Raw genomic sequence first — 17,740 nt, 5'->3', positions numbered from 1 at the left:
TGTAAAGGAAAAGAAGACAAGCCTTGACTCACTGATGGTAATTTGCTCTGTTGTGAAGACTTAAATACTACTGCCAAGTCACTATTTTCTGTTAAAAATTCCTCCCAAGTCAGTAGACCATGAGCTGCTACATCCAACAGAAACAAACTTGGAGGTGATTGTAGGGAAAAGAATTATGGCTGTACTACTGGAAAAATGAATGAGAGAAGCAACAATGCTTCAAATACAAATTAGATAATGGGTGTGATATGAGTTCTTTTCATCAGTTTCACACTAATTATGCACAGATATTTATGAGATGCTTCTGAGTTAGAATGCTGTCTGTGAGCTTAGAAAAAATCCCTACTTCCGTAAGTATGTTAGGAGTCACACTGCTGGTTATGGTGGTGGAAACTGTGGCCATTTTTAAAGTTTTTGTTCATGGCTAGGAAGCCGGTCCAGGCTTCTTTACCAACCAAAACTGGCAAGGATTGCTAAGTAGTAGGAACACGTTTTGGCCAAAAGACATGTTGTGGAGGAGTAGCAGAATAATCAGGCCACACACTTTTGTTTCTAATATATCAGAAGCGCCTTTAAGTGTGCCCCTAATAACAGCCAGAATTTACCAACTACAGTGTTTTAAGGGCTTGTTTTTACATCTTCGCTAAAAGCTAAATCTGGAATAAATCAATTTTTTAAAAACCCTTCCATACTAAATGAACAGCTTTTAATGAGGCACCAGATTTCTCAAAGAGGATTTACTATCATATAATATGCAGTATAATCTCAGTTTATTTCTGAGCGCTCAAAATTCCTTCTAGGGGTAAAACTAAACAGTAATATCCAAAGAGACTATATCTTGAAAGATTTAGTAAGTGTTTTCAGACTGCCTGGTTACAGACATTCCTGTAAGGAAAGGACCTTTTTAAGCTGACATACAAGTAACAATTTCAGCTTCTGGCAGCTTTCTGAGTGCCAGCTCTGCCCACAGTCACCAAGCTGCCGTTTGCTGCTCTGCCTCCTGACACTCTCCTTTCTGGCAGCAGTTAGTCATCTGAAGGGCTCATTGGTAACCCTGTCATACTCCCAGTGCCACGCAGGGTGATGAGCTGGCATTCAGGCTTCTCAACTGTGGTCTTAAGGAAGGAGTACATCGTAATGATACCCGCAAATGCATAGCATATGCATACCTCCCCTGGGTATTTCCAGCCGGGAAGGACCCCATCTTATTCTGTCCCTGCTCATAAATCACAGGGTTACTATCCATATTAGCTTCTTTATCTCTTACACACAGTCACTTTTAAACTAAAAATAGTTACCAGAGGGAGAAAACAATAAGATGAAGAAAAGCTATGGGAAGCCATGTGAGGATATTTTCTCTCTGTTTAAGAAGAAGAAAATTTGTTTGTCCTGGAGCATAGCTGAACATAAAAAATCCCCACTGTTTGAATATGAGCTCAGCAAGGGGAGAGGCCTGAGCACAACTATACGGGAGAGGATCCACATTTCTGGGGTCGTTCCAACCACTGAAGCTTAAGAGAAAAAGAAATAACACCTTACATCTCTTTTTCTCATCTTTTTTTTTTTCACTAAAATTTCTGGGGCCTTTGTGACCTGGAAAATATTTCAAGCCAAAGGTTATTTGAAGAAGTCAACCTAGATTTGCGAATATTTTTGGACAAATGGCATTTATTATTCACTGGAATGGAGATATAAAAAAAAAGAAAAGGAAAACCACACAGCTCTCCTCTTAATTGATTGTAATCTCCCAAGGAATCTCTGCTGGCTAAACATCGTGGTTGGTTTGTTTGTTTTACCCTGTGAAATTGAAAAGGGCAATTTAGACTGTACACCTTAATTTCATCTAAAATTTCCACGTAGAACTTCACTATTCACTAGATTAACAATATCCTGTGACAAGGGGGTTAGCTCAATAGTATGATACGAAAACACAGCTCCAAGGATTATGGTTCTATTAGACAGGATTAACACCTTTCACTGGCTTGTCAACCCAGCCAAATGTGCCCTGAAGCACAGAGCAGGAGGCTGGGATTCACAGCAATATTGGGGAAGTATAAAATTGTCTCTCTCACACAGTGATCTCTAAACCAACACTGACCTTTCTGTTGCATTCAATCACTTGAAGATGTCTAGTTGGAATAACTGTATATTGAAGTGCAGATGTGCTGCACATACTTTAAAAGGAACAAGAGGAAAAACATTGTTTATTGTTGATCTTACCTATAAACAGCTTGAGCACAGGGAAATCAGTTATTCTTTTTTGACCCTTGAAACAACCTTATATCCTACACGGGCAGAAGCCTGGGGCTATTTTGTAGTATACTTCAGTATTGCTTCATCCCTATTAAATATTAATAAGGGTTACAGGATGATTTCCACTCTTCTAGATAATGGTCTTGTTGCACTGGAGAGTCTGAAATAGGGCTGCTTCAGCACTTCTTTATACTAACTTTTTCCATTAAGTAATCAATAGCTACCACCTTTTAAAAATGTATTCAACCCCATTATACTGATAACAAAAGGCTGATTTAGGAGCTATGGGCTGCTGGGGAGCAGGACAATGACTTTCAGTAGTTTCAGATACTACATTAATGTCAGGGAACACCAACCTTGTGAAGATAGGGCCAGGCCTTATTTCCAACTGCAGGGAAGCTTTTAGAGTAAATGCAAAGCTACTAGGAGAAAATACGCATTGACTTTTGATACCAGTGTTCAGCATTCTATAAGATCAATTGATTTTACAGGCTGGATTCATGGAAGATCTACCAATGGATACATTAAGCAAGTATGAATTTGCTCAGTAACATCTAATGGAGGTATGGGCAAAGACCTGGTGAGGGAACTTTACTGTTTTGCCACTCAACAACCAATTCTAGAAGTCAAAGCTCTAATCCTTATCCTTTTCCCTCTGCTATACCTAGTTAGCATAATGGAAAATGTCAGAGGCGTTCAAATATTTCAAATCAGTTTTCCATCCTTTCCAATATAGTTAGTGATATCTTAGAAACTTTAGATAATCATTTTAAAAGAGGTAAACAGCATCTAATAAAGAGTATATGGCATCTAATTGCTGTTTATTTTAATTTGGACAGTCTGCACTTTGTGATCTGTTGTGTCTGCAAATAGTTGATAATTTTCCCTAGAATATAGTACAGTATACAAATAGAAAAGCAACAGCAACAAGAGGTTCTGAAAACCATGTCTTTATGTTATAAAACATTCAAGGTCAGGCTGGATGGAGCTCTGAGCAACCAGATATAGCTGTAGGTAGCCCTACTCATTGCAGTAGAGTTGAACTAGATGACCTTTAAGGGTCCCTTCCTACTCAAACAGTTCTGTGATTCTATGATTCTGTGAGCACGTCTTTCTACTGTAGAGCAAATCATCACAGAATTCAGGTAGCTCTTGTCAAAGGACAACCTTTGAGCCAAAACTGACACCAGACATCCTGCTAAGTAATCATTATACATAATATTCATCTCATATTTTCCCTTGGAAAATTTACACTGCTCAGAAATCTGGTTCCCTGCTGTGAGAAATTCTGGCTAGTTATTTTTTGCTTCATGTCCCATTCAAAATAGAATTTAAGTTCAGCATGATACAACATCTTTGTAGTGACCTTCTTCAGATTCCTGCAAGTATGTTCATTTTTTGCTTCCATTCATCCCTAGACTACTCAGACCATGTAAGCTGTAGAGGGGCAAAAGCAGTCACTGAGAGTAACAAAAAGAGAGTTCAACCTGTTGCCAGTTTTCTTGCCTGCCTCAAACACCTGTGTTCTTCCCTCTCAGCTCAGAAGGAGCCACAGCAGCTCCTAGGAGGACAATTGCTTGGTTCTTGGATCAACGGAGACACATAGAGCTCAGGATCACCTGTTCTCTCATGCTACTAGTCCCTTCAGAACCAGGAGGCTAGGCTGGGAATGAAATTAAGAGCCATCAGTGCAGGGATGAATATAATCACTATGCTACCTTATCTTACTTCTTTCACAGACAACCAAAGAAAATTGTCCTATTTTCCTTGAAGGCAAGGAGGTAAATTTCTGCTTTCAGGATGTTCTGTGGGAAAAATAACAACAAAACACAAACCACCATGACCAAGAACCTTTCTCACTTCTTTGTAGAGAATGGGAATTTTTGTACAAGATTTAGTAACTCAGAAATATAATAAAGAAGTAAAAAAGGAGACAACATGACCTCCCTGCCTCAGACATTTTTCCTATTTACACATTAGTTACACATATAGAACATCTGACCACTAACCAGGCTATTAATACAATTTTATAGTCAACACGAAACATGGCCTAAACTTTGTACTTCACCAGTCAAAAGCAATAAAAAAGATACAGCTTGTTCCTGCTAATTCAAGTAGGGCAATCTACTGAAACGGCATTTTTAACTGGCTTAAAAACGACTCCATAATAGACCCTGATTGTTAATGTGATCTGGTATTCTGTATCTGCATGGAGGTGGGGAGCAAGGATAGCAGAGCGGGCTTAGAACAAGGCTGCTACCTTGAAACTTCAGAGCAAAAACCCTAATTTTAATGACAGAAAATTAGTGGAAAATGAAAGCTGCATGAATCAACATGTCAGTCGTACTTAATGCTCTTCCAAGTCAACACATTTCACTCTTGGATGTAAACAGCAAGCAGCTGTTTTATCAAGACCTCTAATTGGTACCAGCCTTGGCCTCTCCAGCCTGAACTGACAGTAGACCACAGCTGGTGACATTTATTTGTCAGGGCTACCCAAACACCAGTTCTCCCGTGCTGTCAGAGGCTGGGTTCTGAGGACATGGCCATGAGACAAAGAACCAGAGCTGAGCTTTTTGTGAATATAAGTAAGAACACAACAGTTTGCAGGTCCAGCTCTGTTCTTGTAAGCCTTCCTCAGGAAAGGGCAAGACACACGGGGAGACTGAGCAAAAAAAGGGTGATTTTCACCAATTCTACTGGTGAAACTGTTTGTGAGGAACAAAATGAGGAAGTGATTTAAGAAACGTCAATCGCAGCACTAAGAATGTTTTGCAGACAAGTTTTGCAAAGTGTGCAAGGGGAAGTAAGGGGCCTGTGTCTTCCTTAATTGCATGCAAGCCCTGTGTGTTAACCAACAGCACTGTTGCAGAGCGCTCTCAGCTCCCATTGAGAAAAGGCACTCCAAATCCTCTGCTGGCAATCTGTCCAATGCTGGGAGTGCGCACATAGGTATCTGCAATAATTATGTAATTAAGACTTTATTATTTATATGACATTTAATTAAAAGTGACTTTCAGTGGCACACAAAACCATGAAAAGAAAATGACTTTAAAAGAAGGTTAAGGATGTGTGACAAACTCAGAGGAGCTATGAAAATGACAGTTAAGGACTCGGCATGATGTGCATCTCTTCTGCACCATTATCCCTTTCTACCCTTCACTTGCACATGGGCAGAGACCCTGAAGTCTACAATCCACCCTCCCCAGAGCCCTGACTGCAGCAAAGGGGAGCAGCACTATCTGACCAAAGAGGGGTTAAACTCTGGGTAAGCATGGCAGGCTTTGGTCTGTAATCCCTTAAACAATGTAATAATGTAATCCCTTAAATATTTTTTTTCCCTCTCCTGATCCTTCTTTCTCCTGAACCAGAGAAATTCACGCACAAAGTTTCGTATTTTACAAACAATTTGCCTTATTTCAATTAAAGTCCCTTCTCCATTTCCATATGCAGCATAATTAATGCTGTGAATATCCAGGCCCTTATCTTGCAGGATTCCATTTGATTTCTCATGTGAGAGGAATTACTCACATGTGTGTTTGCAAGATAGGCTACAGGAGAAGATGAAAATATAAATGCCAAAAGAGGATCCAAGGAATGTCCATGGAGCCAGCTCTGAAGGAGCCCCGTGCCTGTACGCACATGATGTGGGGTGGGTGCTTGGCCACGGTCCCCTCCCAGAGGTAGAAGTCTGCTATGTGCAACGAGCACAGAAGCTCCTGCAGCTGGAGCATTCCTTCAGATGACCTTCCAAAGGGGAACAAGATGAAAAAATGACCTCTAAGTCACGGTTAAATCTGACCATCCCGAAAGCTCATTTGTTTTTTTGAAGAGTAAGCAAACTTTCGAAAGCCCTTGTACAAGTTTTACTGCAGTCCTGCAGCCTTACCCTTGACAACAGGTAATGACCAACAATAAGCTAATTCTAAGAAACTTGGGGGGCAGGGAGGGAGGAAAGGGAGTTAGTTTTTATTACTTTTAAATGAGTGTTTTATACATCATGTTGGTTCCTCTGATTAATGTTCACAGCAAAGTCAGCCATTGGAGTTGTAATGTTTCTGCAAGCTTCCCTACAGCAAAGCTTAGCCATTAATTCAGTGGCATATGTCAGCTCAGCAGAGCAAGGTCACTCTTCTCTTTCAAGGGGAACCTTTTTAGAAATAATAAAACTGACAGAAAGTTCTTTTTTGCATGCTTTATGTCACCTGAGGTTGAGTGCTGCAGTTAATATCACAGAGCTTATAAACATTCCCATCTTCAGCAGACTCCAGCCCCACTGGGCTCTTGGAATCTAAACTTTTTTTTTTTTTTAGTAATATAGTGACAGCTTTATGTGAGGCAGATATACAGTGTATAATCCTAAATGAGTAAAAAATGAGTAAAAAATGAACAAATCTTTCCTTAGGCTCTTTAGAGGAGAAATTTGGAAGTCACTAAGAGACTGCTGATACTGCAGTTTGGATTTAGGATGCTAATGCTTAGAGGAAAAGATTAAGAATTTTGGCAGTTAGGCTCCATCGGTGCTTGCACCTTTGGCTAAAAGGGGGGAAATTTAAAAATGTTTCTAGTCCACCTTCTGTATTTTGGATGGAAATTTCTATAGGCATGTAATGTAAAGGAGAACACAAAGTCAATTCATGTGTTTGTGGAACCATTTTGAACTCGCAAGTAAATAAAGACATGTTAGTCATCTGTTATGACCACTAATTGCAATTGGAACTTATTTATCGGTATACATGTATTACGAGACACAATAAACAAACTAACTACTGAAGAATAAGATCTCAACAATAGGTCAACTTCTACCCCCTCATTATCTCCCTTCAGACATCCCGACTACACTTGATTAATGAACCCATAGTGAGATTAGCTGAAATTACCTTAAGGGAGATGCAGTGCAGTGAAGAAGCAAAACATAGTGTAGCATCTATCATCAGCCACTGTGAATTTTAGTGTTTCATCAAATCCATATGTCCATTTATTTATATTAGTTTTATATCAGAGAACAATTAAAATCAAACAAAAGACTGTTCTCATTACAGTGGGTTAACTTTTGATTCTTTTAAGATGATGACCAGTGTCAACAGTTCTCTTTTTCCCTTGATATAACCTCCCTTGTCAGAAGGCTGAATTCCAGTGTTGGCTTATTGCCATCAATTGGCCAAAGTTATTTTTATTGTCCAGTTGAATAAAGTACAATTAGAGTTTCATTGCAGCTTCACAAGATTCAAAAATTACACAAGCTTGCAGAAAATATTCTTGGGAATCTGTGGTATCCTTGTTAGAATTTTGAGTATAAATAATTAAATTCAGTGCTCATTTTCTTTGTTTTGGAACAGTATGTAGGCTGAAAGAATGTTTCCAACTCAGATTTTCCTACTGATTTAGCACTGTATAAGAATACTTCTTAGTGTACAAGATATGATGTGCTAGATTCTGGGCATTCTTTGTAGTCTAAGTTCTATCACTGTTGTCCTGGGGAGGGTGAAAATGTCTAGTCTCTCAAGGCAAGATACCACCTTGATTCTGTTCAGATCATTTTCATGCCAGATAGAAATGAATGCAATCAACAGCTCATTGTGAGCACTGGTTACGGCAAACAGTACTCATCTAGTATCATCAGTTCCCCTTTCTCTATTTTATTATCTCTGTGGTAGTCAGGTGATTGTGAGCACAGCTTAGTGGAAAACTACTGAAATTTCATTACATAAAAACAAATCCACCAAATATTTGGAGTGCTTTTATTTATTTATTTTTTCTTTTCATTCTGATGAGAGACAAAATTGAGGTTAAACTTCTGCATTTTCCAGGAAAGCCATGCGTAGTTGAGAGATACTCACCAAGACACAAATAGCAGCAAAAGCTTTGTGGGGTTATATGAAGTCCAAATTCAAAGCCATGCTTGAAATCCTCTGCAAATGTAGCCTATCACTGTAAAGTGGATTACATTAGCTACAAGGCTGTAAGCTCTCATGAATGGTAGGAATGTCTACTTTTATCCATTCCTTCAGATAATAACCAAAATCCAAAACAGTTTTCAAATGATTTACCCATGTAGGCACAACTAGCAAGAGATAGTAATCAAGCAAATATAAACTACATTATTAGAGAGGGAGAAAATAATGGAAATACACCCTACAGACAATGTCAGAAGAGCTTCACTGTGTACTTGTGGATAGAGTTGAATGACCTCTCTGTCACTATCAGTCATTTCAAGCACTCACTACACAGTCTCTGAGCTGTTCATACATCACTGAACCATATCCTCTTTTCAGCTTTGTGAAGCAGTTGTTGAAGCTAACATATGATCTTTAAAAGGAGGCAGACAGACTGAAGAATGAGAGAAATAGTGCAGCTGTGGAAAATGAAAGCATTTAATGAGTGGCAATGCTCAACATCCCCTTTGCACAGGTGAAGGCAGCAGAGTGTCAAGCTTTGTAAACTCATTCAACTGCCTTGGTTACTTTGTCATCTCATCTTCATGCATCTGTGTTTGGCTGCGCTGCCAAAGTGAAGCTGATTTTTTATCACATTACCGCAGGCTGACAGTCACAAAGATTCATCTCAGTCCTAAACACAACAGCAGAGGGTAAATATGAAACGGCACCGTAGATTTTCCATACTTTCTCTGGTTGAACAACACTCCAACCGAGCTTTTCTTATCTCTGAATAAGCCATTGGAAACCCAGCAGGAAAACCTAACTAACATACTCTAGTACAGACCCCAGCTCTTGCTTGCCTGTTAGCATTCCTGAAGGGACAGCTAGCTTACCACACCTTCTGAGTGTGATCAGCATGGCCAAGTAGAGGAACTCACTACTTCCTACAGTATTCAGTAAGTAACCTTTTACCACCTCACAGAAATCAAGGAAAGATGTGTGAGGTTACTCGGTTGTTCTTGTGAAGACCAGAGATTAAGACATTAAAGGGAAGGAAAAAGACTAAAACTCCATTCAAAAAATCTAAGGGTGCAAAACAATAGATGGATCACTAGATCTTTTTCTCAGAGAAGGTCTTTCCTGCTGGCCACAAAGCTAATGAATAAAGATCATTTGCTGCTGACATTCAGCAAACCAGAAAGATGCCAGTACATCTTAGACTGGCAACTAAGCGGCCTGAAGTCTGCAAACAAGTGAAATCATCCAACTTCTTGTGCATTCATGGAATAAGCCAAAGAAAAAGTGGCAGGATGGTGTATAATATGTTTAGTCAAAGCTTCACAGAAGCAGTTGAAAACCTCCAGACATTTTCAGGGCTGGAATTTCAACCTCAAGTTTGAGAAGAAAAAAAAAGACTATGCACATTCATTGTGACAGTATAATAAGATATATATAAACAGCTAGAATTTTAAAAGCAAGCAAGTACAGGAAAGACTTCACTTGAGAAAAAGATAAGTGGTGTTTCATCCTCCTCCCACTGAAGTACAAGCTAAGGTTTCCAATTATGATGGTTCTGAGAACATGTGACTTGCTAAATATTCAGAGCATATATAATCTGTATCTTGGTACCAAGCAGAAAAATGACTAGAGCAAAACCACTGGCATTGCTAATTTGTGGAAATGAGTAGAACTACTTCTAACAACTGAAATAAATCCTCTGTCACTCTTCTAGGCTTTCAGAAGATAAAAGTTAAGGGATATTGTGATTATGGAGCCCCAGAAGACTTCTATTTTCATTTCCTGGAGTGGGTATTGCCAGAGCTTTGCACAGCAAGGGGTTGATTCTTTTGACTTAAGTGTTTGTAGCTCCCCACAAATGGCATACGCTTGCAAAACAGCTACAGCCTTACAGTTACTTCAGTCTGGACTTATACACAACACAGATCACTAGAAATGTTGAAACCTACAAAGAACTTCAGGCCACATCCTCTGTCCTACCCCAACCCTGATACAGCTTTTTACAAGCAATATGAGTATTCTGGTCAGTGTTCCATTGGTTTTCCTAGAAACACAGTACTAAAGTAAATGCTCTATAAAGATAACTAACAAATTAGAAGGCAGCTAATACTGTTTTTTATCACTGTGGTGTTTATCTCACCACGCTTATGAGAGAGTGTAGTTAACAGTTGTGATTGAACTGTGTTACCAGGAATATCTGGAGAACGGAATTGAGACAAGTTTTTTAAAATGCTCTTGCTTGGCTGGAAAAACAATGAAAGAACTGAACTGTTTTTCACTATAAGCAAATTTCACATTACAGATGCCACAGTCAAGGCAACTCTGCCACAGAAGAGGCCAGGATGAGAACAGGCCAAAGATGCCTTTTCTATCATTTCATATGAGGGCTTGTCAAGAGCCCTAAAGGAACCTTTTTGTTGATCCAAGCATCAAAATATGTTCTGTATATCCTAATCAACCTCCTGGCAGAGAGGAGAGAGATGGCTGCTCTTTGTTCTTTCACCATGAAGACCCTGGATGCTTAGTTAATCTCTACTAAGAAAATCAAATTCCAGGAATTTTGAACTCTTATTAGAAGAGATGTGCTAACATGTATGTTAGGACAGAAAAGGTCTGAAAAAAAAAATTCTGTGCCTGAACAAAGAAAAAGACTTTTTTTTTCTGAAAATCAATAATTAGAAATAAGATGTGGATATAAAAAAAAGAAAAAAGAAAAACGAACACAGTTACTAGAAGAAGCTGTAATATGGTTGCAGAACTTTCCACTCACGCAAGAAAAGTACCCCAAGGTTAACTCTAACCTTGTTCTTGTTTTTCTGAAGTCTGAGGGAGACAGGAAACACCTTCTGACGTGTCACCTGCAATCCCTTTTTCCCCATCTGCACATACATGGTTATAATAGTATCATTTTTTCTTTTTCTGAACGCTTCCTGAGAAAGGCCCACAGGTATTTCCACTACAAACCAGATTCTTAAAGCTACTCCCCAGATGTTGTCATCTGCTTCTGCTTATTTAACAATGTTGAAATGGATTTTGACAAACAGTCCTTCTTCAAGAGACAATGGAGTAAAGACCTTTAATGACAGAACTATGTGTCATCTTTGCCTATGAGCATAAATTTGCACAGCGGGCAGTATAGTGAAAACAACTTATCATCAACTCATCACCTCTCATCATTGTTAGAATGAAATGCAAATGCAAACGAATATCACTTCAGTTATGGCTGTGAAAATTAGCATCTGTGACATTAGCAGTGTCTCATTTGTTATACACTCCAAATTTCAGGGGGAAAGAAAAGAATTTTAAACTTGATATATTTTCAGAACTCCACCCGTCCTTAGTTTTGAAATAAAATCAAAGCCCTCAGCTTTTACCACTCTAAGATAAAACCTAGTTAATATTCATTAGCAGTGAGCAATCTATTCACTGCAGATCTTGTCCTGCAAAAGATATAATTATATGCTGAATTATTTTTGGCTTTTAGAGTTGCTGTACATTTCTCCTATTTTCTATTCAAGTATTCCCCGTTGCAGAATACTGCACAACCCATCGTCTTAGAAAGCAGAACCAAAAACTTGCTTAGAGCATCTGTCTGCACTACAGGCTCCAAACACAGGCATGTGATAAACTTTACTTAGATTGCAAAGCCAATAGAAATCAATAGGATCACAGCTAATTTGTTCATTTACGTGTATTGAGGATCAGGCTTTCTGTGATGAATATATATAAAAGGGAAATCCTGACCTCATTAAGTCTACAGCCAAAAAGTACATGGATTTCTGTAGAAGCAAGGTTTTGTATGAAGCTTATAAAAACGAAAATTAATGATATAAAATACTACGAGGGAATAAGGTTGCAAAATAAATGTGTGCAATTTACAATGGAAATAAATATTAGCTACCACTGTTTTCTTATAAGACTGAAAATAAATAATAGTTTATCACCCCAGCAAGAGATTATTGATTTAACTAGAAGTTTGGGCATATTTTTGCCTAAACAAAATACACAAACATTGACCCTGATTTGTCTTACACTAGAAGTAAGCTGAGTTCCAAGCATCAAGCATGTTTGGAAGCAGAATAAGGAAACAAAAATGTCTCAAACCTTTAGCATAATCATAGATCATCTGTCATGTAAAATAATGACACAAGACTTTCTTCAGTCAAGTCATAAAAAAAAAATCTTTTGCTTCAGCTTGAAGTAAAGCCAAGAATCATCAGGCAGTTCTCAAGTTTTCAGTGTCTGTAGGAATTCGAAAGAGAAAGAAAAGCTGCTGCCCAGAACATTATATTGTGTTGTGTTAAGTGTGCAGTACAGTGCAAGGATGTTTTACAATTATTTGTACCTTTCACTCTTATTTACACCTGGTCAAAAGTGTTAAACAGCAGAACGTGCAATGCAAAGTTGTTGCAAAATGGTTTTTTTTTAGTAGTGTTTTATTTGTATGGTTCTGCCTGAAGCATATCAGAGAGACCATGTTTAATTTTTTTGAATGTTTTTCTTACCATTTTTCTAAACCTGCTTTGTGCTACTCCCCAGATACACAGAGATCTGTTGTGCCATAAGGGCAGCAAAGATACAATCCAAGTGATGTCAGAGGTCCTTGACATCTTCTGAGTGAGCTGCTCTCCTCTTCCCCATCTCTGTAAACACTCTGGGCCAGGGTGCAATCAGACGTGGCTGAAACATATCTGGCAGCAATGCATTACTGCAGCCCTCTCCTACCTATGCTGCAGCACACAGAAGGAACAAGCTCTGCTCTGCCCACAGCACTCCAGCCATCAATGTTGGTATTGACGGTAAGCCTGGGTGCTTGACTTCACTTGCTTGACCTCACCTGCCCACAAGTAATTGTGCAGCCCAGAAGAGCTGCACCGTATAAACCGAGTTAGCCCAAGACCTCCACACTGATGACAACATCCCTCCCTGTGCGTACAAGAGGACGTCAAATTCTGTCTACGCAGAAGAGTGGTAGCCAGGAAACCATCCAAGGACAGACACCACTTGTGAAATTTTGTAACTTCTGTTGGGAGGTGAAGACTTGAACCCCATGTTACCCAATTTCGTATTGAGCAAGTTAGATATTTGCTCTGCTTACACAGTGCATATTTTAAAACATGCTGCAGAAAACTAACATTTAAATTCTATTGGGGGGGTGGGGTGTAGAGGGGCTGTCTCCTTCCATGACATCTCTATCAATAGCACATTCAGCAAAAGACTGTAATTGTGGACAGTTTACAGATTTTGTGTGAAAATGGGACTACAGTAGGTGAAATGTTTCAAAGGATGTTACTAAGGCAGAAAGAGATCCTGATCTGCTTCAGTAAAACCTTGCATTTTTTGCATAAAAATTTACAAGAAGTCTAAGTCAGTGCAGCAAAATCACGAAGTCTGACAATCAGGCAAGTGTTTAGGCTTTTTATCCCTGTTTTATACACACTGTGAATCAATATTTGTATATATATACACCATATTCACAGACTTTATATTCACAGATTTGAGAAGCCATAATGCAAGGATTTTAGTAGCATGGAGTGAATTCGTAAATGAATAACCAACTGTGTGAAAGAAAAAAAATCATAGAATCATTACAGTTGGAAAAGACCTCCAAGATCATCTAGTCCAACCATCAACCCGTTATCACCATGCCCACAAAACCATCATACCATTTGTTAAGGAGGAGGTTATTCTGGAAGAGGAGAGTAACCAAAACTTAATTTTTCAAGTATTCAGTGGACAGGAAAAACAAATCCCACCTACAGGGTTTATTGTGATCTTTTCACTTGATCTCTAGTGTAGCTAGATATTAACTATACTTCTTCCCTTCCTTTAAGACAGGAATATAAGAAAATACATAAAAAGAATAATGCTTAAAAAACTTGTATATCTATGTAGAAATAAATTAAAACATGTTTCAAATCCATGAAGAATAAAAACAGAAATCATTATTAGTTAATGAATCATAGTCTAAATCTGCAAGTGAGATACATAAAAGCCAATGTCATGTAAAACCCAAAGACATTCCTTCTGAAGAACTGCCTGCAATAGTCATTTAGGATTCAGTAATCACACTGCAAGGTGTACTCCCAAACAAAGAGAAGATGGATCAGTAAACTATTTCTCACTTTATTTCTTGAGATATCAACAGTTTATCATAAATGCAAGGGCAGTGGAAATTTTTGTGAGTGTCTCCGATAAAAGACTGATGAAGAACACACAACAACAAAGTCCAGTAGCAAAGCTCTTCAACAGTGTTATAGAGGCTTTGTAATAATGATTGGATCATTACATTTATAAAATGAGTATATAAAAAAAGATTGTTGAAGTTATAGTACTGAAAGATTGCTGAGGAAATCCTGAAGTATTCGAGGTTTTATTTTTCAGCTCCACATTTTCTGTAGAAGCTGCAGAATCTTAGGAACAATTCCAGTGCATTACAACCAGTCCAGGACCTTTCAAGTACCTAAGCTCTCCCTTTAGGAATTCCTTTTACAACTCACTGACAATAAAAATTAAACATTCTTACCTTCGGCTTTAGACTTTTCTCCTTATCAGACACATTAGATGGTTTTCTCTTCAACATTTTAAATTTAAGTTTGTCCAACTGATGTTCAAAGTCTACAAGTTTGCAACTTATCAAAGTACAACAAAGCGTCCCACACAAGGGGATACTGGTTACTGCAGTTCCTTGTTCAGTTAGGATGTGATCGAGCAGCTGCTTTGTAGAATGGGCAAGTAAGTTGAAACAGTGGTTTTGGGAGGGAGTAAGGAAGTAGAGGAGGAAGTGACTGAGGGGAGAGAGAGAGTTGCACTAGAGATGAGCTGAAAATGAGAACAGAGTGCAGAGTGAGAAACTCTAAAACGTATCCTTCTTTATGTCACCATCAGACTTCAGGAAGACTTTGCACAATCTCAAGGAGTCAGTCTCTTCCCCTCTCATTTTTCCCACTCAACCTTGTGGCATTAACAGCACCCTCCGTTTCAACTTGTTCTGAGACTCAAGTGTGAAGGAGTGCTGCTCTCATGAGCATACAAGGATATTATTCCTCAGCAGATCTGTGCTGCGCTGTGGCACATGGTTCAGCTGGTCCCAAATGCTTCCTACTCTCTCTGCTCAACAGTCATTCAATAAATGCAATAAGGTTAAAGACCAGTGCTTGGGAGAGAAGGGAAAATTTCTGGAGCCATCTTCTTTTCCATGGTCAAATAATTTTTTTCATTTCATCAGAGACACCCTAAAATAGCTTTTTCAGTCCTTCCCTGTCATTGATTAGGTGAAAAGCAGAAGGAAGAAGAGGGAACAAGTCTACCAGGAGGTTTACAACAAAGAGGCAGAGAAGGCTGACAAATTCAAAAGCTTTTAACCCCCTTTAAAAACATCTCAGAGGCTAAATGAAAGTAGAGGTACTAAGTGAGCTTTGATTGTGTGCTTCATTTTTGATGTTATTTGCCAAATTCAAGCAAACAAGTATCCTAAATAAAACTTCTTTGTTGTGAATCATGCAGTATAAAACCTGAAATCATGAAAAAAACCATCACCTTATTTGCTTGAAGATTCAGGCAAATTTCAAACTTAAAATGTTTGGGCTACCCACAGAGTTTCAATGCTGCAGATGAACAGAGAAAACTGTTTCTAAATAAGTTACAGAGCTTAAAAAGTGAAGAAAAAATAGCTAAAAAATACATATTTTTCAAGATTTTCTAACCTTTTTTTTTTTTTTCAAAATGAAACAAGGTTTTAAAGAAAATCTATTTTAAGCAACTTTTCCTTGTACATTTTGCAGTTAAAACTTCTTTATGAAAAGCAAGCCTGTGAAAATGTCTTCCATCGGATAGCAATTCACAAGTCATTGTGGATCCAAATATTCAGTGCACACACCCTGGTAAAGCCCTGTCTGTTATTTCTGTATGTGTATTAAACCTTAGCCCAGCACCCAAGATGTTTTACTTCACATTTTAATTAGAACTACATTCTCTCTGTATAGAGCTGAATTTTATTTTCAGTAAGATATCCCTCAGAGTTCATCAGCATTATTATTAATTAAATATTGATTATTAATAGTAATTATTATAAACTCCAAGGGATATATAATTCATTATTATTAATAATAATAATTGTTAATAAAACCAATGAACTCTAAGATATATTTTTCTTTCATATATCTGATAACAGCACTTGAAAAGTCTATTTAAGTTTCTAAGCCTAAGGAGGTTTTACCATGGATATTTAATTAGCCTTAGTAATTCAGTAAAGCCGTACATTATTAAAAATGCTGTATGTATGTTTTACAATAATTAAACCCTATTATTTATCTACATAGCTGTACATTGCAGAATATTGCTTTTCTTTTTTATCTGATCCAAACCTGAGGATTAAATAAGACTGTGCAGATCATTAGAATGTGATTTCCTGTCTCAGGCCACTATTAAAATCTTCACGATTAATAAAATGGAAACTCATCTGAAGAGTAATATATGAGCTTCCTTTCTGTGGAATATTTATTGTTAAACAGGAAGAAAGAGGCCATTTCAAGAGATATAGTGCCCACCCATATCTATTTCCTTTCCTCATCCACATATCAGAAAAATTATAGCAGCTTGAAAGCTGACCTGATTATGTTCTTGCCCTTGGAAGGTTGACCCACACTAGTTTTAAAAAGTAACTAAGAGAAAAAAACCCGAACATATAACAATGAGTTAACCAATACATTTCATGAGGGCTCTTCTATATAAAAAATAATAATAAAAAGCTCCGTGCTGGTATTCTTTGTATTTCAAGGTGTTTTTTCAAAGAGGAATGGATATCTATGTAAAATAGCAATTAAAATTCTCCTACCTAATTTTCTATTGGACATAATTGCATGTAACTCATTCCATTTCCTTGCTGGTCCTTGGATCTGATCCAAACTGCAGCAAAATCAATAGAAGTTTATAAGATTAATTTTACTGGGCTCAGATTTGAGTCTTCCATCCTGAATTACCTAGGTAATGCCACTCTTCACTCTGCAAAGCCCAATGGGAAGAAAGGTGTTCCACTCAGTAATTAAGATGACCCCATGAGAATGATTCCTTTTATAAAGGGCAATATACGTTATAGCTTATTATTATTATCATTATTCAGTTTTAATGAGCAGACCATGATAAATAGTCCTGGATACTCAAGTGTTTTATGTGTCTCCCACCCACACAGCATGAAATGCCACAATAGTGTCAGAGTCTTCATTGGTTCCATCCGCTTACCTTGCCTCGGAAGAAGAAACATCTTCAATCTACACTGCAAGTGTAAGCTCGTCCTTTTGATATTTGATTATTTTTATATAACCAAAAAATAGAGCAGAAATAGAATAAAGAGTTTAGCATGGTCAAAAAGCAAGCAAGGTGACAATTTTGTATTAGTTCATCATAGAAATCTGGCCCAAGTTTAAATGGAAACTTGTATACCTTACATTGCTTTCCCTTATGCTAAGCAATTCCGAAGTGTGTAAGGCTATTTATTTCAATTAATGTAAGAGTTCCATAATGTACCCTCTGCATTTATGCCCATGCCTATCTCTGTCTGGTCTAGCTTGCCTAGGTATAGCAGAAATCTC

At 38.0% G+C, this 17,740-nt stretch overlaps 1 protein-coding gene across 2 annotated transcripts in view; it reads right to left on the bottom strand.

Moving 5' to 3' along the window:
- SAMSN1 (SAM domain, SH3 domain and nuclear localization signals 1) overlaps positions 1-17,740 on the bottom strand; it is a 46,317-nt gene that overhangs the window by 15,925 nt on the left and 12,652 nt on the right. Inside the window, exon 1 of one of the 2 annotated variants that reach the window (XM_065741844.1) lies at positions 14,677-14,976. The exons of the other annotated variant lie outside the window; for it this stretch is intronic. Within the exon in view, the coding sequence (XP_065597916.1) occupies positions 14,677-14,733 (57 nt within the window). The 5' untranslated portion in view covers positions 14,734-14,976. Of the gene's footprint in view, positions 1-14,676; positions 14,977-17,740 lie in introns of those variants that run through there. 2 annotated transcript variants of the gene reach the window in all.

This window comes from Cyrtonyx montezumae, unplaced genomic scaffold, assembly GCF_038088225.1.
Source record: "Cyrtonyx montezumae isolate F1298 unplaced genomic scaffold, pur_monq_1.0 scaffold_3, whole genome shotgun sequence".
NCBI classification, from domain to species: Eukaryota; Metazoa; Chordata; class Aves; order Galliformes; family Odontophoridae; genus Cyrtonyx; species Cyrtonyx montezumae.
The sequence above is the reverse complement of the archived record's forward strand: the minus strand, read 5'-3'. Positions and strand labels throughout refer to the sequence as shown.